General features: G+C 35.9%; 1 protein-coding gene across 2 annotated transcripts in view; it reads right to left on the reverse strand.

Moving 5' to 3' along the window:
- Positions 1-24,117, reverse strand: part of TRDN (triadin) — a 273,616-nt gene that overhangs the window by 96,349 nt on the left and 153,150 nt on the right. For both annotated transcript variants that reach the window (XM_073022439.1, XM_008007178.3), the window contains one exon: positions 16,583-16,660. In XM_073022439.1, coding sequence (XP_072878540.1) covers positions 16,583-16,660 — 78 coding nt within the window. The remainder of the gene's footprint in view (positions 1-16,582; positions 16,661-24,117) is intronic.

Genomic DNA, 24,117 nt, shown 5'->3' on the forward strand with positions numbered 1-24,117 from the left:
CTCCACAGATGGAGGGAGAACCAAGCCCTTTTCTTTTGCAGCTGGGAGATGGGTAGCCTGAGGCAAGTTTTCAAGCCCATCTCGCCCTCCACCTGGAAACAGACTTGGGCTATTGGCAGGGGACATGGTGGGAGTGAGACCAGCCTTTTGGTTAGCTTGGGAACTGGGTCAGGCCTGTAACTGCCAGCTTTTCCCAACTTCCCTGTCAATCTGCATGACTCAGCAGAGGCAGCCATAATACTCCTACATACACAACTCCAGTGACCTGGGAATCTCACCCCCATGCCCCACAGCAGCTGCAGCAAGCCCACTCAAGGAGAGTCTGAGCCCAGACATGCCTAGCCCTGCCCCTACTTGATGGTTCTTCCCTACCCACCCAGGTAGCAGAAGACAAAGGGCATATTATCTTGGGAGTTCTAGGGCCCCACCCACTACTGGTCCCTTTCCATAAAACTGCAGCTGATGCTCTGTGGAAACCGCCACCTCCCAGCAGGAGGCCAACCAGCACAAAAATAGAGCATTAAACCACAAAAGCTAAGAACTGAGAGTCCATTGCACTCCCCTGCCACCTCCACCAGAACAGGCACTGGTATTCATGGCTGAGAGACTCATAGATGGTTCACATAACAGGATTCTGTGCAGACAACCCCAGTATCAGCCCAGAGCCGGGTAGACTCACTGGGTGGCTAAACCCAGAAGACAGACAACAAACACTGTAGTTCGGCTCACAGGAAGCCACATCCATAGGAAAAGGGGGAGAGTACTACATCAAGAGAACACCACATGGGACAAAAGAATCTGAACAACAGCCTTCAGCCCTAGACCTTCACTCTGACAGAGCCTACCCAAATGAGAAGGAACCAGAAAACCAACCCTGGTAATATGACAAAACAAGGCTTCTCAACACCCCCCAAAAATCATACTAGTTCACCAGCAAAGGATCCAAACCAAGAAGAAATCCCTGATTTACCCGAAAAAGAATTCAGGAGGTTAGTTATTAAGCTAATCAGGGAGGCACTAGAGGAAGGCAAAGCCCAGTGCAAGGAAATTCAACAAACAATACAGGAAGTGAAGGGAGAAATATTCAAGGAAATAGATCACTTTAAAAAAATTCAACAATTCAGGAAACTTTGGACACACTTTTAGAAATGTGAAATGCTCTGGAATGTCTCAGCAACAGAACTGAACAATTAAATAAAGAAATTCAGAGCTCTAAAACAAGGTCTTTGAATTAACCCAATCCAACAAAGACAAAGAACAGTGAATAAGAAAATATGAACAAAGCCTCCAAGAAGTCTGGGATTATGTAAAATGACCAAACTTAATAATAATCAGTTTTCCTGATGAATAAGAGAATTCTGAAATCTTGTAAAACATATTTGGGGGAATAATCAAGGAAAACTACCCCAGCCTTACTAGAGACCTAGACATCCAAATACAAGAAGCACAAAAAACTGGGAAATTCATTGCAAAAAGATCATTACCTAGGCACATTGTCATCAGGTTATCAGAAGTTAAGATAAAGGAAACAATATTAAGAGCCATGAGACAGAAGCACCAGGCAACCTCTGAAGAAAAACCTATCAGATTAACAACAGATTTCTGAGCAGAAACCCTACAAGCCAGAAGGGATTGGGGCCCTATCTTCAGCCTCCTCAAACAAAACAATCATCAGCAAGAATTTTGTATCCAGTGAAACTAAGCATCATATATGAAGGAAAGATACAGTCTTTTTCAGACAAACAAATACCGAGAGAATTTGTGAATAGCAAGCCACCACTATAAGAACTGCTAAAAGGAGCTCTAAATCTTCAAACAAATGTTGGGAACACATCAAAATAGAACCTCTTTAAAGCATAAATCACATAGGCCCTATAAGACAAAATAGAAGTTAAAAAGCAAAAACAAAAACAAAAACAAAACAAAGTACATAGTCAACGAAGAGCACAGTGAATGCAATGATGCCTCACAGTTCAATACTAACATTGAATGTAAATGGCCTAAATACTCCACTTAAAAGATACAGAACCACAGAATGGCTAAGAAATCACCAACCAACTGTCTGCTGCCTTCAGGAGACTCACCTAAGACTAAAGGACTCACATAAACTTTAAGGAAAAGGCATTTAATGCAAATGGACACCAAAAGCCAGCAGAGGTAGCTATTCTTATATCAGACAAGACAAGCCTTAAACCAACAGGAGTAAAAAGAGACAAAGAAGGAGATTATATAATGGTGAAAGGTCTTGTCCAACAGGAAAATATTGCAATCCTAAATATATATGCATCTAATACTGGAGCTCCCAAAGTTGTAAAACAATTACTAACATACCTAAGAAATTAGATAGACAGCAACACAAAAATAGTGGAGGACTATAATACTCCACTGACAGCACTAAACTGGTCATCAAGACAGAAAGTCAACAAAGAAACAATGTATTTAAACTATATCTTGGAACAACCGGACTTAACAGATATATACAGAACATTTCAACCAACAACCACAGAATACACATAATATTCAATAGCACGTGAAACTTTCACCAGGATAGATCATATAGTAGGCCATAAAATGAGCCCCAATACATTTAAGAAAATTGAAATTATATCAAGCACTCTCTCAGATCACAGTGGAATAAAACTGGAAATCAACTCCAACAGGAATCTTCAAAACCATGCAAATACATGGAAATTAAATAACCTGCTCCCAAATGAGCACTGGGTCAAAAACAAAATCAAGAAGGAAATTTAAAAAGTATTTGAACTGAATGACAATAATAACCAACCTACCAAAACCTCTGGGATACAGCAAAGGCAGTGCTAAGAGGAAAGTTCATAGCCCTAAATGCCTACATCAAAAACACTAAAAAAGCAAACACTGACCTCTAAGGTCACACCTCACAGAGCTAGAGAAACAAGAACAAACCAAACCAAACCCCGCAGAAGAAAGAAATAACCAAAATCAGCAGAACTGAATAAAATTGAAACAACAACAAAACAAAATACAAAAGATAAAAGAAACAAAAAGCTGGTACTTTGAAAAGGTAAATAAAACTGATAGACCATTAGCAAGATTAACCAAGAAGAGAGGCCGGGCGCGGTGGCTCAAGCCTGTAATCCCAGCACTTTGGGAGGCCGAGACGGGCGGATCACAAGGTCAGGAGATCGAGACCATCCTGGCTAACATGGTGAAACCCCGTCTCTACTAAAAAATACAAAAAAATAGCCGGGCGAGGTGGCGGGCGCCTGTAGTCCCAGCTACTCGGGAGGCTGAGGCAGGAGAATGGCGTAAACCTGGGAGGCGGAGCTTGCAGTGAGCTGAGATCCGGTCACTGCACTCCAGCCTGGGCGACAGAACGAGACTCCGTCTCAAAAAAAAAAAAAAAAAAAACCAAGAAGAGAAGACAGAAAATACAAATAACTTCACTAAGAAATGAAACAGGAGACATTACAATTGACACCGCTGAAATGAAAAAGATCACTCAAGGCTCTTATGAACACCTTTACCCATATAAACTAAAAACCTAGAAGAGATGGATAAATTCCTGGAAAAATACATCCCTCCTAGTTTAAATCAGGAAGAATTGGATACCCTGGGCAGACCAGTAACAAGCAGCAAGACTGAAATGGTAATTTAAAAATTACCAACAAAAAAAGTCCAGGACCAGATGGATTCACAGAATTCTAGCAAACATGCCAAGAAGAATTGGTGCCAATACTTTTGACACTATTCCACAAGATAGAGAAATATGGAATTCTCCCCAATTCATTTTATGAAGCCAGTATTACCTGAATACCCAAACCAGGAAAGGACATAACCAAAAACGAAAACTACAGACCAATATCCTTGATGAACATAGATGTTAAAATCCTTAACAAAATACTAGCTAACCAAATCCAACAACATATCAAAAAGACAATCCACCATGATCAAGTGGGTTTCATACCGGGGATGAAGGTATGGTTTAACATACACAAGTCAATAAATACAATACACCACATAAACAGAATTAAAAACAAAAATCATATGATCATCTCAATTGAGCAGAAAAAGCATTAGACAAAATCCAGCATCACTTTGTGATTGAAACTCTCAGCAAAATCAGCATACGAGGGACATACCTTAATATAATAAAAGCTTTCCATGAAAAACCCACAGCCAACGTATATTGAATGGGTAAAAGTTGTAAGCATTCCTCTGAGAGCTGGAGCAAGACAAGGTTGTCCACTCTCACCACTTATCTTCAACATAGTACTAGAAGTCCTAGCCAGAGCAATTAGACAAGAGAAAGAAAGAAAGGGCATTCAAATAGGTAAAGAGGAAGTCAAACTGTCACAATTTGCTGACAATATGATCATTTACCTTGAAAAACCTAAAGACTCCTCCAGAAAGCTCCTAGAACTGATAAATGAATTCAGCAAAGTTTCCAGATACAAGATTAATGTACACAAATCAGCAGTTCTTCTATACATCAACAGCAACCAAGCCAACCAAGCAGAAAATTAAATCAAAAACTCAATTCCTTTTACAATAGCTGCAAAAAAAAACATAAAATAGTTAGGAATGTGCCTAAACAAGGAGTCAAAAGACCTATACAAGGAAAACTACAAAACACTGCTGAAAGCAATCATAGGCAACACAAACAAATGGAAGCACATCCCACACTCATGGATGGGTATAATCAATATTGGGAAAATGACCATACTGCCAAAAGCAATCTGCAAATTCAATGCAATCCCCATCAAAATACCACTATAATTCTTCACAGAGTTAGAAAAAACAATTCTAAAATTCATATGGAACCATAAAAGAGCCCATATAGGCAAAGCAAGACTAAGCAAAAAGAACAAATCTGGAGCCATCACACTACCTGATTTCGAACTACACTATGAGGCCATACTCACCAAGATAGCATGGTACTGTTATAAAAATAGGCACATAGATTAATGGAACAAAATAGAGAACCCAGAAATAAACCCAAATACTTACAGCCAACCCATCTTCAACAAAGCAAACAAAAACATAAAGTGGGGAAAGGACACCCTTTTCAACAAATGATGCTGGGATAATTGGCTAGTCACATGTAGGAGAATGAAACTGGATCCTCATCTCTCACCTTATACAGAAATCAACTCAAGATGGATAAAGGACTTAAACCTAAGACCTGAAAATATAAAAATTCTAGAAGAAAACATTGGAAAAACTCTTCTAGACAGTGACTTAGGCAAGGTTTTCAGGACCAATAACCCAAAAGTAAATGCAATAAAAACAAAGATAAATAGCTGGGACCTAATTAAACTAAAGAGCTTTTGCACAGCAAAAGGAATAACTGGCAGAGTAAACAGACAACCCACAGAGTCGGGGAAAATCTTCACAATCGATACATCTGACAAAGGACTAATATCCAGAATCTACAAGAAACTCAAACAAGACAGTAAGAAAAAAAAAAAAAAACAGACAATCTCATCAAAAAGTGGACTATGGACAAGAATAGACAATTCTCAAAAGAAGATATATAAATGGCCAACAAAAATATGAAAAAATGCTCAGCATCACTAATGATCAAGGAAATGCAAATCAAAACCACAATGCGATACCACCTTCCCCCCTCAAGAATGGCCATAATAAAAAACAAAAATCAAAAAACAGTAGATTTTGGCATGTATGTGGTGATTGGGGAACACTTCTACACTGCTGGTGGGGATATAAACTAGTACAACCACTATGGAAAATAGTGTGGAGGTTCTTTAAAGAACCAAAAATAGAACTACCATTTGATCCAGCAATCCCACTACTGAGTATCTACCCAAAGGTAAAGAAGCCATTATTTGAAAAAAGTATTTGAAGATGCATGTTTATAGAAGCACAATTCACAATTACAAAATCGTGAAACCAACCCAAATGCCCATCACTCAATGAGTAGATAAAGAAAGTATCGTGTGTGTGTGTGTGTGTGTGTGTGTGTGTGTGTGTGTATAATGGAATACTACTCGGCCATAAAAACCAATGAATTAACAGCATTTGCAGTGACCTGGATGAGACTGGAGACTATTATGCTAAGTGAGGTAACTCAGGAATGGAAAACCAAGCAGCCTGTGTTCTCACTGATATGTGGGAGCTGAGCTACAAGGACACAAAGACATAAGAATGATACAATGAAATTTGCAGACTTGGGGGAAGAGTGGGAGGGGGACGAGGGATTAAAGACTACAAATACGGTGCAGTGTATACTTCTTGGGTGATGGGCACACCAAAATCTCACAAATCACCACTAAAGAATTTACTTATGTAACCAAATACCACCTGTATCCCAATAACTGATGGAAAAATGTTAAAAAAACAAACAAAAAAAAAGATATCTTACTACATTTTTCCCTTTAAGCTTCAAAAAGGTGTGATGAAAGGATTTTAATAATCACTTCATTTTATATGGTCAAACAAGGTAAAAAAATACATTTTAGTTTGGGTTGGAACTGCAATAATTTCAAGATAAGAATTTATAGAATAAAGCGCATGATCTTATATGCATTAGAATATACTTCATTCTCAGGTAAAAGTCTACACATCTTATAACCTGTGAGGAAATGGGTTCGGGAAAGATGACTAACGTGGCCAACTTCACGGGTCATATAAGTCAGAGGTCCCCAACCCCTGTGCTGCAAGCCAGTATTGGTCAGTGCCATGTTAGGAACTGGGGTGCACAGCAGGAGGTGAGCAGAGTGCACGTGAGCATTGCTGCCTGAGTTTCGCCTCCTGTCAGATCAGCAGTTGCATTAGATTCTCATAGGAGAGTAAACCCTCTTGTGAGCTGCACATGCGAGGGATCCAGGTTGTGCACTCCTTATGAGAATCTAATGCCTGATGATCTGAAGTGGAACAGTTTCATCCTGAAACCATCCCTCCCCTCGCCCCTGTCCATGGGAAAACTGTCTTCCAGGAACCAGGTTCCTGGTGCCAAAAAGGTTGGGGAATGCTGATGTAAGTGACAGAACAAATATTTAAATTTAAAGATGATCACAAACCCTGTTTCTGTCCTGCAACACGGATAACGAAGCTTGAGATAGATATACTCTCTGAAAAACTTTCAAACTGATTGAGTCATGGGCAGAAAAGAAGTGCCACCTTTTACCTCACCAATGCCAAACTTACCTTTCAGCTGTCTCACAACAAAAGTTCTTTGACTTCATGATTTTTTTTTCCCTGTTTCTGAATTTAGTATGCAAAAGGAAATGCAATGAGCAAGATCATTTAATACATTTCAAATTAATTAAACTTAGCATTTAAAATGGATAAGGTAGATTCCTCCCAAACCTTTTGAAAATGATAAAGCTTTTTACATGAGTGATTGCATTTATTTAAAATGGGTTGTGTTTATATAGCTGAGGGGTGCCACATCTGTTCTTTCTCACTTTCTGTGAAACAAAAAAGGCAACCACTGTGTGTGTGTGTGTGTATGTGTGTGTGTGTGTGTGTGTGTGTGTGTTAGAGAAACAGAGAGAAGGAAAGAGGAGCGAGATGGGAGAAGGAAAGGGAGATGCTATATTTTATTTTTCCACTCAGTGCTTTTGCATTTCAGAAGGCAAATGCTCAAAGTTTATTGACTTGGATTCAGAGAAGCAGCTCAATTCACATGCACTTGTCTCTTCAGATAACTCCATAAATTACAATTGCTTTTGTTTGTTTGTTTGGTGTTGCTGACATTTGGAAATTCTTAAAAACTCTTTAAAATTTTTATGCAGAATCACTGCTTACTCAAGATGTTTTATTGTAAGCTTTCCCAAAGTGTCTTGTAAAAATAGTAAAGAAAACATAAATATAAGTTTCTTTTCTAACAACTTTTCATTTACAATATCATGTTATTTACATAAATTTACTTTTTCCATATTTTATCTATATGTTTTTCTACATTTTTCTGTAATTGGAAATGGATTGCAAGAATGTTTCATTACATTTAAAATGTCAAGGATGCCTAGAAACATTAGAAAATTGAGCTTTTTCTTTTCATGACTAAATTATCGGTACAAGAAAAAGTTGGTTGCAACTCAAAAGCAAAACATACATTTCCTTAAAGTAGTATTTCAAAGATACTGCTATTTTTATAACAGTTTTGGACTTGATTTATTAAATAAATTAGTAAGACCCAATAGCTATTTTAAACTATGATTTCACTTTAAAATAAAAAATTACTAGTATATAGGACACATGTATAAGTCTGATTTTCAAATGAAGCCTTTCAATTTTTAAAATTGTGCCTAATGGATATCAGTTCTTAAAATAGAAGCAAGTGCCCATGTAAAGACTACAACTTTTTAAGTTTTAATCATTTGAATATGCTGAATTCAGGCTTATTTGAACTGATACACTACATACATGTTACCATCTTTTATAGATTAAAACAAACTAGTAACACATTACGTCTTCTACTTCTTAATATAAAATTTATTCTAGTAAATTAAAAACTTTTTTATATAAAATTCTCATTTAATTGAAGCAGCCTTTTTTTTTTCTTTTTTTGAGACAGGGCCTCACTTTGTTACCCAGGCTAGAGTGCAGTCATGGGATCTCGGCTCACTGCAACCTCTGTTTCCCAGGTTCTGGTGATCCTCCCACCTCATCCTACTGAGTAGCTGGGACTACAGGCATACACCACCATGCCCAGCTAATTTTTATATCTTTTTGTAGAGATAGGGTTTTGCCATGTTGCCCAGGCTGGTCTCTAACTCCAGAGCTGAAGCGATCCACCCACCCTGGCCTTCCAAAATGTTGGGATTACAGCATTTCTTATCCTTTATTAAATGAGCAATTTCTAAGACTCTACTCCATCCATGTAAAATACACTTGGTCTTGAAGATGCAGCCACTTTTTTCACTCATTCTAGAGAGGGAAAGGATGATGCCATTTGGAATTGTAACAAACTGGTACAATAGGAAGAAATATTTACATCGAACAGACCAGATAGCAAACAAATGTTTGATAAGGAAAAACTGGTACTTGTAAGCAAGAGCATTGTAGGAAACATTCTTTTCTATAAAATGTTTTATGAGAAAATGTACTGACACAGGAAAGTTTCAGAATTCCATAGTAAGAAAGCGATTAGATCAAATTCACTCGAATTCACAAACTGTGTCATCCTTGACTTCTTCTTTGGTCTTTTACAGGTCAAAATGCAGGTGAAAAACCATTTCTTTTATTTAACAGTTAGGAAAGGGCTGGAGGCAGGAAACTGGCCCTGATCTCAACAGAAGGCCCTTTTCCTGTTTCCCACATCATGGGGAACATTCTTGGTCTTCAGAGTAAATATCTGTTGCTACTGAAGCGTCAAGACAGACAGATGCCCCTAGCTATCTTGGCAGATGTAGAGGGTAAGAAAAACAAAACTACTTCCTCTTATGGATACAACAGTGAGAAAAAGTTAATTGTTTTCACAAAAAAGTCTTTTTAATAATCGATAACAGGAAATCAAAACCAATATAACAAAAGAAGAAAGTTGTAAGTTTATAGATACAAGTTTCTTGTCTACTAAAATGTATTTATAGCTCATAATTCATGGGGAGCTCTCATTTCTTTCCCTTTTCATTTTCCTTTTTTTTGGGGGGGAGGGGATGCTTTGCCACCTATCAGTTTTTGTGTTTTTTAAGAAAATTTACTCAACAGTTATTAATACTTACCTACTTTTCCATGACACTAAGCTGAATTATACTTGTTCCAACATATTAACTCAAATATACCTATGTTACCTCAGGCCAAGCCCTAGTACAGTGTTTCAATTAAAAAAATAAAAAAAAAGAGTCTAAAATTTGAAGAAAAAAATTGAAGATGTGTTTAGATCTTTATTGAAATCTCTCAAATAGTCAACATCATATGACCCAAAACAAAATATTCTAAAGATCCCATTCTTAATCTAGTTCCCCAAGCCTCCCCCATCACAGCTTTCTCTCCAAAATTCTTTTTTCTTCTGAAAGCAGTACCAAATCCTACTAGTAAATACCATCTGGCAGATGAGGAAACCCAGTGTTTCAGAGATTAAGGGAACTAGTAAAAATCTTACAGTTGACCCTTTAGTTCAAACTCATGACTACTGCATCCTCATTTATATGTAGCAGAGAGAAAATTTAGAGTCAAGAGTGGATGAGCATAATTTTCTAATTGACAAATCTAACTTTTCCTGGCCAATCTTTGTGTTATCCATCTCTCTGGAGCACTGGGGCCTCTTATATCCTTTTCTCTTTCATATTCTCTCATCCTTGGCTTTATCAGTTTGTATTCTAATGACATTTGTGATAAATTTATGCATCAATTCAGCTAGGCTTTGGTAACACTTATGTCATCAAAGATAAGTCTAGATGTTTCTATAAAGGTAGTTTTTAGATGTAATTCACATTTAAATTGTAGACTTTGAATAAAGCAGATTACCCTCTGTAATGTGGGATGGGCCTTGTCTAATCAGCTGAAGGACTTAAAGAGAAAAGACTGAAGTTCCCCAAGGAGGAAGGAAGTCTTCTTTCAGACTGCCTTCAGACTCAAGACTGCAAAATAAACTATTCCCTGGGTCTTGAGCCTGCCTGCATGCCCTTCAGATTTTGGACTTACTAGCCCCTGCAGCTGCATCAGTCAATCCTTTAAAATAAACAATATTTTCTCAATAGATAGATAGCGAGATAGATATCTCCTATTGGTTTTGTTTCTCTGGAGAATGTTGATTAATCAATGTGTTCTACATTTCCTTTCTTGGGTCTATGCTGTGTTCTAGACAGCTTCAGATTCATGGCTGACCTACTCTTTAGTTATATTTGAAGCTAACCTTTGTGCGACAGCGTTTTTGAGATCATTTGCTCCTTAGGAAATTGATGAGTATTATCAGAAACAGAAATATTTCTGTGATTAAACAAACAAACAAACAAACATGGAACACTGGGTTTAAAAAAGTTAAACAGATTTCCTTAATATACAGAATTTTTGGATCCTTTGATATATGTATGTGTGCATTGTGAATGCAAAAGAAAAACTACAACATATTAAGCTGCCCAAAAGTTATTTTGTCATCAAAACACTTTTTAACAAATAATATCATAGAACTACAGTTTCTTATAACATACTCCAAGAAATGCTATGCCAGGGCTAACTTATGACTTCAATATCTATATCTCCCTCATTTGTAAACTCCTGACTTATATATTCAGTTGTCCACTGCAGATTACCACTTGTGTGGATCAAGCTCAACATCCTGCCTGACATGTGGTAGTCTCCATGTTCTCTCCAGGTCCCGTCTCTACCCTGACCCTTATAGATTACATTAATCAAACCCCATGTCCTCTGAGTGTGGGCTGTTTTGATCTATGAGAGCAACATCAAGAGATAATAGAGTAAGACAAAGAGAGAGATCTGGGCATTTATTCTCTAGTTTCCTCCAAGGCTCACTGAGAATTTTACATACTTCATTTTGCAAAGTGTTGGTTGGTGGTTGTGGTCCCGTGCTGAAGGACACGACCTTCAGATGTTCTGATTGGACATCTTTCCCTAAAGCTGTAAGGCCTTCTGTATGTCTAAACCATTCTATTCTCTTGCCTCTTCAGGCATACGAGTGATAAAGGCTTCCTACTTTGGCTAGCTCTGGGGTGCTCCACCATAACCCTGCAAACCTTTAAAAATAACATAGTCATTAAACTCTCTTAATCACTCATGTAAGTGTTCCAGAGACCTCAATACACCCAGTAAGCCCCAAACCTAACTCATTATTATCTCTCAAAACCTGTTCTTATTCTTAATGCCATTCAATTAACCAAATCAGATAAGAACTTTAGCAATCATACTCAGCTCTAACACTTAATTGCCGTTTCAGGATAATGGAAATAGACTGAGCCTTGGTAGGAGACACCTAGCTTCCAATTCCAGTTATACCAGATTTAGAGCTGTGTTATCTTAGGCAATTTACTTGATTTCTCCGATCTTCTCTGTAAAATGACATAAATCATGTTCACTGCTTGCAGTTGTTTTGAGAGTAAAATGTGATTGTTTAAAAAGAAAAGTAGTGTAAGTTTTCCCATGGGCAGTATTCTCCTAAATTTGTCTTATACTCCCAACTCTTAAGTTCATCCTTCACCAATTCATCCTTTCTATAGTTGACACATAATCTTAAAGACAAATTTAATCATACTACTCTCTGTTCAATTGCTTAAGCAGTACCACACAATCTATAAGGACATGTAAAATCTTTAGCTGTGTATACAAAGCCCTCCAAGATATGGTCCCAGAACTGTATTGAAAAATTATATTAGAGTTTTATGTATACTGACCAATGTCATGAAAGCAATCACCTTACCAGCTTCTATGGATACCAATAAAGAACTACCATAAAATTAATGTTTTTTATATGTTTAAGAAATGTCCTGATATAAAAACAAATTAATAGCAACTGATGGTTGGGTACCTAAGTGTGCTAGAAAATGTGCTATATTGTTATTAGCAACTCTCTAAGTTAAATAGGTGGTAAAAGTAGTTTGGTTTATATATTTTATCATAATTTATAACTAAAGGCCAATCCTATTAAAAACCACCAAAAGATATGATTTTATTTCTCCACAAAACAAATAAAAAATATTATATTGACCTGAAGTTCAATAAAATCTATCGTGTCATAGAGTTAATGAAATAAAAATTGAGGACAAATTTCTATTTTATTATTTTATTTTATTTTTTACTTCTCAGGATATATCTCACTGAGGACCTAAGGTAATAAAGTTCTTGGTTTAATAGAATTGTAAATAAAACCTTACTAGCTCCTGTAGAATATTGTCTTCAGATGCATCCTATGGTAAAAAAAAATTATCTTATAATAAATTTTATATAATGTTCCTTTCTCCTCTGTATCTATGCAATTCAACTAACTTACTCTTTATGGCTCAATGAAAGATTTGCGGTTTCACTTCATAACCTGGCCTCATTTATATCTCATCCTCCTCCTAACTTTTACAGCCTTTATGATCTCTGTAACTTATTTTTGTGGTTCAGTAAATAATGCTTCATAGTATTATCCATCGTCCCAAAAAGTTTGACATCTCTATCATATCTATAGTTGCTATTTAACCACTAAGCAAAGCTGTGTAGGGTTCACTCTGTTCTTATGGCAGTTTATTACCAATCTACCAGCCTGAAAAAAAACAGGTGTGAAATATTTGGGTATAAAAGCATAGAGGGACTTCAGAGACTATTTAAGTTTGGTTCATAGGTGAAGAAATTGAGGTCCTAAGAAGTCAATTGATCTGTCAAAGACCGTACAACTCATTAGTACCAAAGCTGAGACTGGGCAGACTCTGGTCTTCTCTCTAGAGTTCTCCTGTTCACATACAAGTGATAGCATTTATACTATTATTTATAATTGCAAGACTAATTATTAGTTATATATTTATTCAACAAGATATAGGGTACTTGATAGTAATTTACCTTTCTCTATTTGACTTCATTCATGTAAATTGCAGCTATTTAATGGAATATTAAAAGTAATTTAAGTATAACTTAACTTCTTCCTTCCACATCTTTGCCACAAAAGAGGAGTCCTGGTAATTTTATACTAAATGCCCAATAATTACATGCGGGTGAAAGTAGTGCGAAAGACATTATCTGGTATTGTTGATTAAAGATGAATGGAATCATATATGGTAATTTTGCTTATACAAGGATTTTATGAAACAGCTTTTCTGCCTTCCTTGGTAATTGGGAAGAGGGTGGGCAACATTGCCTGAAGTTGTTCTGTTTAACCACTGAAGAGTCTGAGAAATACAGTTCTTGGGGTAAGAGGTTAGCAGGAATGCTGAAAAACATTTGGCGATAAAGGACCTTCATGCTAAGAGCTAAAATCACCTATCATGTTAATATTATAAGATACCATTTGATTGGAGGAAAAAACTCATATTTATGTCAGCTCCATTTGTGAAAGAAATGGATAACCCTTTGAACTTGTAGGCATTTCAGCCCTAGTAAAAGCTCTCAATAGACACGGAAATTCAAAATTATTTAAAAAGATGAGAATTAACATTATATTTACAATAAGTTCATTTTAAATTAGTTTCAATTATATCCATAATTAAATACAAATTGACAACAATGACCAGAATGACGATGTGAAGTGGTTATTATATAAGATCTTTTCAAAACCTATCGTAGCCAATTTTTCCTGGCCAAAGAAATCCTAAAACATAAAATAAGAGTCAAAGGAAATAAATGATTTAATATATAATTCATCCTTTTGTATCAAAAAATTCAAAGTAATAAAAACTTCATTATGGCAGACAAAGCATGCAATACGGGGACAACACAGAAATCCAAGAAAAGCAAGAGCAATTTCAAGGCACTAAATAAGTGGACTGAGAGAAGTACAAAGATACTTCCCCGAACAAAGTAAGTGCTGTGGAAATTTTGTTTCTTAAGTGCTATGAAAGCACAAAGAAGGCTTTTATGGGCTTTACAGATGTGTAGTATTGGCTTTACAGATTTGTAGTATTCTTTTACCTACAAAGAGAGCCACATTTTTTTTTTTTTAGATTTCTACTAATGAAGTTTTATTTGTTTCTAGTCTCCCGTGAACAAATTTAATAATCTAGTCTCTACATGAGCTCTACTTTTTAAAAACATTAAATTGAAATATGTACATGCTCCTACATTCTGACCTGTTATAATTGTATTCCTCACGTATAATAGCACACTTTAGTGCCAGATGAAAGTTCCCCCTTTTTACATAAAGCGTTTTATTTTTGTTTTTTTGTGTGAGGTTTTTTTTTTTTTTTTTTTTTTTTGCAACTTGGTTCTAAGGAAGTTCCAGACTAAAATAGTGCATCAAGAGGACTGGCATAATCAGCCTCACTAAAAACAGCTTGATTAATACTAAATATGTCCTAGCTCCTAATCAATTATGTTAATGAAGTCATAGGCAGCACATCTGCAAGCCCTGACAAAGCCCATGATCTCAGCATTGCCTGATAGTATAGACTCCCCGAGCTGCTCAGGGTTAGCAGCCTCCGAGCTTTCAGAGAAGACACTGACAAAGGCTTGTGGTCCTCAAACCTTGTTATTTTATTCACCACAATACAATACTAGGTTCTGGGATGAACTGTCAAATTACATTGCTCTTTTAATACAATAACGGAACCTAAGAGTCCTACTTAACAAATGACACATCCTTTTCCAAGGGACAGAGTGCTAGGCAAAATATATGCTACTTGGTGTTTTATGAGCCTCTGTTAGGAGATAACTTGGCACCAAACACTTGAATAATCTGACTATCAAATTCTCCCTCAAGTTGGGAAATCTGAATTCCTTGCTTTATGTCCATCTGGAACAACAACAGAATTAGAATCCCATGAAAAATTGAGGTAATGCTATTATTTATATGTGTTGTCTTGTCCAGTGAACATTTTGTTGAGTGAGATAGTCAGTTTTGTGTCAAATTCTCTTAAGTAATATGACATATTATAGTCCAAATGCCAAAAGAAATGTAATTCTGATTTTTTTTTCTCTCTCTCCATTTTCTTTTTTTTGGACTGGTTGTTTCTAAATCACTTGTTTACTCTCTAGATAAGTGACATACAAGAGTAACCTCTTTCTGGATGAATCCTCATGAGTGTCATCACTTAGTCTCAAGGGATGGCCAAAGTCAATGAGCAGTTGTTGAGCTGAGTGGGAAGATCTTGAACAAGCAGGCTGGAGTGTCCACATTGCACACAGAAAATCCTTTCCAATATGGGACAAAGCTAGGGGTTTCTACCCCTTTCTAGGGTGGCTGTGATCTGAGGAAGACCTCCATTTGTACTCTTGTAAAAATTTAATGGTGCTTTAGCTTTAATTACTGGTGTTTTTATATTGGCAAATTGAGTCTTGACAGAGAAGGAACTGTTTTCTATTCATCTCTGAATCCCCGGTATTTTGGACAATATCTGAAATGATCCCATGTTTAGGTTTTAATAAAAGTTTAAGAAATGAATGAAGACTTAAAGAAATGACTTTAAATTTCCAGCAAAATTTATTACAATACTGATCTTGAGACATCATATTTTTCAAGAATTAGTAGTAGTATTGTGTATAGTACTTATAAACTATACATACATGTACATACAACAGTGTGTATTTGTGTGTGTGAGTATGTGTGTTTGTGTGTGTGTGTGTGTGTGTATGAATGTACACACACACAAAGCTAGGAAAAGGTGGAGCTCAGATTCAAACCCAGCAACTCTGGCCGCAGCCTCTTCAGAGACTAAATTGATCAAGCTGTGGTAAAACCGCAAGAGTTGCAAGGCATAGCCTTATCTGTTTGTCTCTATATGTTTTTTTTGCTTGATTCCCAAAGTACTAGAGTTGGCATCCTTCTGGAAGCTGAGGGTCACCAATATAGGATCTTAAGGGGATATTTTTGGTTTTCTAAAGAATGGCAAATTGCAATTTTAGGAAAAGCAAATTGTAGTTTAGACATGCTAAAAGTATGTAAGAAAACATTGGATTTTGCTGTTGCTTTGTGACTATTTTTGTTGTTTTTGTTTCTCTACATTCTATTTTATCTACAATAGAGATCTTTAAGAGAAAAAAAAGTACTTGCCTTCAAGGGCAGGTGATGCCAGGGTGGGTCTGGAAGCTTGTTCTGTCGGTAATGGAGGTGGAATGGCTGGGCTTTGTCCTGTATGTACAATGCAGAAGTAGGCATTGGAAAAAAAAAAAAGTATTAACAAATCTAATATCCACAACTAAAAAGCTAGATCTGTCCCCTACATGCATAATTCATAAAACCAAGCCAAGTATAAATCATATTATTATGCAATAAGAAAGCTATTATTAAGTGAGATCTTCAAGAAGATACCTTCGCAGATTCAGTTATCTTCAGAGCCATTTCTGAATATATTATTTTCCATAGATGGATATGCAATGTTAAATGTATCTACTGGACTTCATTAATGGAAAATGTACATGTACTCAAATTAAGCAATTTATTTTTAACACGCACATTAAATTATGGAAACTAAAATCTCAGAAGCTGAGATATAAAAGAAATCACTGTTTTTTTTCCATTTAACTAAAAATTCTCAAATGATATAATATGAGCAATAAAAGAAGGTTGAAATTCATAGGCCTTTTCATATTGAAAAGATACATGTTTTTCCTGCCATAATAAATGACCTGTAGTTAAGTAAACAATGAGCCAAAGAGAAAATATATTCAGTTTTATAGAACCTTGAAAGCTTCTCTCAAGTCTCTGAGCTTATTATGAACTGAAAAAGAGAGAGAGAGAGAGAGAGAGAGAGAGAAAACTCACAATCATTTCCAAGTACTTCTTTATCCCAAGTGATTTCTTTAATTAACCAATACCATCCAGGCCATGAACTCTCAACATTAGCTATCATATGATCCCATATAAATTGCTTGCAAAATGTTTTATCATTACTTTTCATTCCATAAACTTCTGCTGTGTGTTTTTTATCCTGAAATCAACATGCAACATGGGCATGTATACCTTCTAAAATCTCACTGACAACTAGATATTATCAAATGTTAGCAGACCTGCCTGCTTACTGAAAGGTTTCCTTCCTTAGAATTCACCAAAATTAGTTCTGGATGGTGTAAAATGGTTTAACAAGCAAAGTAATTAGAGTTGCACAAACACCACATTCCAGGCCTAGGCCCTCATGCCACATGGAGTTCTGTTCATCATATTGTGTTCTTGTAGTTGTTACACCCATACAGGTTAATTACTGAGCATGTTTAAGTATGTATAGAAGCCAAACATACTGTTTCATAACTTACAGGCCATATGCTTACAAAAATATCCATTTATAATATTGTTAATTTTTTTCCTTATGGAAGTAAAGATTGACTTAAACATAATATAACATGGAAGTTTATTTTTTAGTTAGCAAAGAAAAAAATAAGGCTGGAAACACTAAAAAGATTGATCCACATTATCTTTCCCTAGCTAATATTTATATAGTGTTTACTATGTGCCAAGAATGATCCAAATGGTCTTCCTGTATTAAGTCATTTAATCTTCACAAGCTCTTTAGAATGTACGTATTAGTCTCATTTTATAGTTTTCAAAACTGAGGTTAACCGGAGTTTAGGCTACTCAGCTACTAATAAGTGGAACTGGATTTCAATGCAGGTTCCCAAGTTGCAGTTCTTAAAGCTCCTCTCAGATTGCCTAAGCCTAACAGAAGGGTCATCTATCAGGAGTCCATGACTATAGCTGGCGAGGGACAGGGGAGTGAAGCCTCTACCCTAAGTTTCTACTGTCTCGGTGGGTTAAAGGGATTTATGCTTGAAAAGATCTATTCCCCAACCTTGTTTGAGGGCCATTCTTGAAAAAATAATTCTAAGGTAGGGTACTATTTTGTTTCTTTGAAAATAAGCCTACAAGGACAAAGAAGGAGTCAGTTAAATGACAAAATTTTTAAAATACTAGTGTCCATAAACATACATCAGTTGTTTCTAAATACTAAGATATATCGCTATCTTCATAGAATGGTGCCTGTTGAGCCTAAGCTGTTTTCTACCCTGTCAGAATAGTACCTGTCGGCTACCCTGTCGGTGAATAGTAGTGGCTGTATAATTATAGTCTTTTATAGTCTTGTTGAGTTATTGAGGAACTTATTATACAATATATAAAATCATTTCCCTGGAAATTTCACGTAATTTACACTATTCCATATTTTTAGATTTATCTAAAGGAACTATAAAATTATTATTTTATTTAAAACAACTTTATTGCATTCTTACTATATACAAACACTGAAGAATTATTAAAACCCAACCCTGTCTTCAAGAAGTTCCCAATATACTGGCTGAAACAGACGTCTAGACAGATCATTACGTTATAGTGTGTTGAAGGAAAATCATATATACAAAGGATATACTGCAGAAAGAGTCTTGAAAGAGAGTAAGTTAACAGCCTAAAAGGAGCCTGCCAGGTAAGGAAGGATGGGGAAGATGGAGGGATTCCAGGTGGAAGGTATGTGGTAAATTGAAAAAAGAAAAGCCTGGATGCCAAAATAGATGTATTTATTAAAACACACAAACTGGTGCTTCTGCAGCATAAAATGCAATATGCAGTTGATATCGGAAATTCTCCACAACTATAATCTCTTTTTATTCTGCTCTCTAACATGGCTGATGGCATGGTTGTAAGGCAGTGAACACAATGGGTACAATGGGAAAGTAAGACCCCAAGCAAAAAAAAAAAAATTAAAAAAACAAAGGAGAAGCCAGCTGGCTGCCTGTCTCCATGGTGACAGTGATACTAGCCCTGGCAGGGAATTACTAACTCAGGACAAGGTTTTGTCGTGTTAGGGTGCACCAAAACAAATCAAATGGGTCATACTTGAGTATGACACACGACTTTGATCCTGACTCATATAATAAGTGATGTCAGAAAAACTTACTGAAATCACAAATTGTTTTGCTAGGTGAATGAATACATTATATAACATACACAATAAATACATAATGAATTATATTAAATGTAATATTATATTAATAATACAGTCCTACAGCAAAATCATAGTTGTTTAGTATAAAGACTGCATGCTTAGGAGTCACATGGGTGTAAGTGATGGCTTCAGATCCATCACTTAGAAGCTGTGTAAATTTGAAAATCTCATAACATCTCCAAGCTTCAGTTAGGATATTTATAAAATGCAGATAGTTGTAGGGGTGTTATAAGGATTAAGTGATGAAGCACCCAGTGCATGGGAGATACTCAAAATATTAATTCTTTTCCTGATAATGTATTTACAATTTAAATCCCATCTAATTGCACAAGAAGATTTGAAGCTGACTTTTGAAGTAAGAAAACAAAAACAAAGAAAATTGAATATGACAGAAATAGCAGAATTCATTTGCAGAAAAGAGGCTTATAATTTTATTAGGAATATATTCTTTTGGAATTCCTGAAGATTGTTACTCTCTGAAGGAAAGATTTAGCCTGTTGAAATTTACATTCGAACTCTAAAGGTGCCCTTCATTTTACAAGCTATTACCTGAAAATCCCTCTGACATTCAAACACAGTAAGTTGACTTCATTTCTGTTCCTTGAGTGATTTGGGCTGGCTTATTTCCATAATACCTGAATGGTAGGTTGGCAAATTGCTAATATTTTGTTGTTCTGAGTTCTTTCCCATACAAGTCAATTTGGTTGTTTTTGATTTAGTCAAATTCTTTTGGGGCTAGTATACAGTGTGCATTCATTCTAATGATCTAAGTTACTGATGTTTTCTTTACTTTGCTAGAAATGATGAATGAGATTACTCAAAATCTTGTCAAGGTAGGAGGCTATGAGCTGAATTCTGATTGCATGAAGGAAGAAAAACAATTTACTACACTAAAGTTTAATCTATCTAGTTTCTTTATGAATGAGATTCCCTGATTGAAAGCCATTTCTGAACATCTGAAGCCTACTCCCTCTATCTTGTAACAAATGTTGAGGCTACTTTTTTCTCTAACACCTAATAGAGATTTTATGTCATAGACCCTCATTGGATTTTTCTGGAAGTATGGAGAGTTACGTCCAGAGAACTCTGAACATTATGGAAGGACCCCAATCATGCAAACAATGAATGGCAATAAATCCTGGTACTGGAAAGTTATGAGGACCTCCAAGTAACCATTGAGTTGAAATTTATTTACATTAAAAACACATGATATAGGAAATCATTACAAATCCCTGTGTCAATTTATTCTTTCAGGTTCGTAGAAGGCATTTATGAATCTATGACTAAAAGTAAAGTGAGAAGATGTGAGTTTAATAAGGAAATGATAGTCAAGTTTATTAAAGCAATAATATTACTTATGTATTAGTATAAGCTTCCTAGACTACTTTTGTAAGATGTAGAATATTTTCAAAGTTTGGAATTTAACAAATACTAAAATTAAATGAAAAGATGATTTTATATTTTGGCTGAGACATGTGATTGTGCTAAGGTCCTGTGTTAATAGGGGCACCTTGACCTTCATGCTTCCTTACTCTCACTTGCTTCTGCCTTGTACTTTTGGACCACTCAGAGATGGAAGAAGGAGACCATAGAGATATGGGGTGCCAACCACTCCTCCCTTTCCCAATCCCATCTATTAAAAATAATTGAATTGCTACTCATATAATAATCAGAGATGTTCAAATTTGCTTGTTAAACAAAGACCTCTCCAACTGGGAATAATCTGAAGAAGTTCAGGAGTTTGTGTGAGGTGGGCAGGCACAGGAGGTTTTTACTTCAAACATAGGCATCCTTATACCTTTCATTTGTGTATTGCTAAATGTCACCACTGTACTTTGCGTTTTTTTTCTTCCTTCCAGGGACTTCTCAATCCCAAGGGCAACCATAGAGTCCTATACAAAGAAAGATAGAGCAGTGTGAAAGAGGCCTGGATGGAAAAACAAAGACAGAGACAGTGAGCCAGAGCCAGAGAACCGGGCAGAAAGGCAGAGAACGGAAAACACAGAGAAGGCAGACGCATAGAGAGACAGAGATTCAATGGGGAAATAAGGAAGGAAGAAAGAAAGGAAACCAATACGTTCTCAGCACTACAACTTCTGCCTTGTTCTGTTCCAAAACAGTATGAGATCAGTATTTTTTCAGTCTCTCAATTTTCTACAACTAATAATTTGCTCTTTCAGTTAATGGCAAAGGCTTAACAACAAAGGCTTATCTTTAATACTAGAGAGGCACTTTTAGAATTTATGATGATAAGCCTTTTGTTCTGGATATGGTATGTTGCACAGGTCTAGGGACTGGGATTTCAAGTGTCTAGTCCATACCCTTATTCCTTTATTTATTAAATATTTTTTCTCTTTTTTTTTTAGTATATATTTCTTGAGTCATTAACATACAACATATATAGGACTTCCACTGAGGACACAGTAATGTATATGATGGAAAAGATATGTAAAAGTGCCTTGAAGAGACTTGGTCTTGTGAGGACAGACAGGAAATGGGCAATTGTCATCTAACTTACGTCTGTTGTTTCAAAGTAAAATAAGAATAATAACATCTGTGTTAGCTGGGATGTTGTGAGTGTTTGTGGAGATAATAGTACAAATGAAATTACTGAGGGACAATGGTGAAGATAGGGCCGTATCATGGAACTTACATTAGCGATAGAAGGAGACGGGAGATACAAAAGCAAGACAACATTTCAGATTTCATAAATGAATGGCAAGCATAGAGTGGTGAGGCAGAGAATGAGTGGAGAAAGAGATAAACTAAACTGGACGTTAAAGGAAGAGCAGGGCCCCATTAAACTATATGGAGTTTTGTGCAAATCACATGAACACACATAGAACATTTTAGGCTGCTCATGTGAGTTTGGATTTGTCCTAAGGGCAATAGTAAGCCTTTGAAGGGCTTTAGCATGATAGGATTTTAAAAGATCGCTGGCTGTTATGTGAACAAAAATAATGTTGTAAAGAAAAGGATATGAGCTATATCAGATCAGTTGGAAACGATTGAAATAACCCAAGCTGGCTTGGACTACACAGGGGCAGTGTAAACTCATTCATTCATGCAAGAAATACTTATTGAGTGCCTACTCAGTACCAGACCCTTTTCTAGGACATGGAGTTATAGCAGTGAACAATATAGAAAAAATCCCCTAATTCATGCAGCTAAGACTCCGGTGGGCAGAGACAATAAAAGAAAAATAGTAACTAAATAAGTAAAAAGGAAATGAGTACCCTATAAAAATTTATCAGGGAAACGTTATAAGGAATGCCTTTCAGAGTAATGGGTAGTGATCTTACATGTATGGTCAATGAAAATCAGAAGTTGTAGAGAAGTGGATAAATTCACAGCACATTTTAAAGTAGATCTAACAAGACTTAATGAATTTGATGTGGCAAGTGAGAAAAGTAAATCAAGGATGACTTTTATAATTTGACTTGCGTATCTGGGAACAAATAAGTGCAGTGCCCAAACAAGGGCAGAAAATTTTCCATTCCCCCAGCTACTTATGAACTCATTTGCTAAGTCTTTAGTGCCTCTTGCATTATATAGTTTTCACCTTGCTGGAGTACCTGTATAGAAGATCACCAGTGAGGAAGCCAGAGATGGCTTATTTGGTTATCCCAATAATACATCTTATTGTTAATTAACTCTCAAGGGTTTTTTTTTTTTTTTCACAATTGTAGAAAATTTTTAAGCAAATGAATTATTCAAAATAAATTGGCTATGTGACCTTATATAAGGTGTTTAAAACACCAAAAGCTTAAACTTCTTAGATCAAAGGACATCCTCCAGGCCAAAATGTTTCCACTGGAACGGTTTCTTTGCTTCCTGATTAAAAGCTTCCCTAATATATTTCCATGTGTTATTACACATTTGCGTATTCACTTTGATAGAAAGCAAGAATAGCAGCCAAATACATATTTCATGCTTTCTTTTGATTAAAAATGATAAAGGTAATATTAGTGGTTTTTTCTTTCTCATCTCCAATTTATGAAGTAAAAATAATTTTCCATGGAATGGCCAACTAAAGAAAGGAAATATGATAAATTCAGATCATATCATTGTTCCATTTATCCTTGTACCCTGTTTATGACAGAGTACCTGATGTTTGGGGTATAATAAAAATAGATGCATAGAATTATAGAGTTTAAGAATGTAAAAGGCATTTGAAATCAACCATTCTAACACTCTAATTTTTAAGATAGACAAAAAATGGTCTCCGGAAGGATAAATAGCCTAACAAAGGTCATGCATTGAGGACAAACCTAATATAAGATTAAAATTTTTAACTCCATTTCATTTTCCTATTTAATCAACTATTTGGACAGTCAAGATAAATGCCAATCGTTTTACCTGTTACCATAAATTCCTCATAACCATTGACAAATCTATAGGTATTCACTTCCTAAGACTTAAAAAAAATCATACTTTTTTACATGATCATTTTCTGCTTAACCTTTGTTAGGCATTGAATGGACTTGACATATCCCATAGAATAGGCCCAATACTTTAAGACCAATCTCCACATTAGCTGACCAATTTCTGCAGTTCTAGATAGACTGTCAACTGGGATATTTTTAAAACTTTCAGAATTACCAAATCTTCATTTTTAAAAAATAATTTCTTCTAGTTATCTGAACAATATCTCTTT

The sequence above is a fragment of the Chlorocebus sabaeus genome, chromosome 13 (genome assembly GCF_047675955.1).
Source record: "Chlorocebus sabaeus isolate Y175 chromosome 13, mChlSab1.0.hap1, whole genome shotgun sequence".
Taxonomy (NCBI): Eukaryota; Metazoa; Chordata; class Mammalia; order Primates; family Cercopithecidae; genus Chlorocebus; species Chlorocebus sabaeus.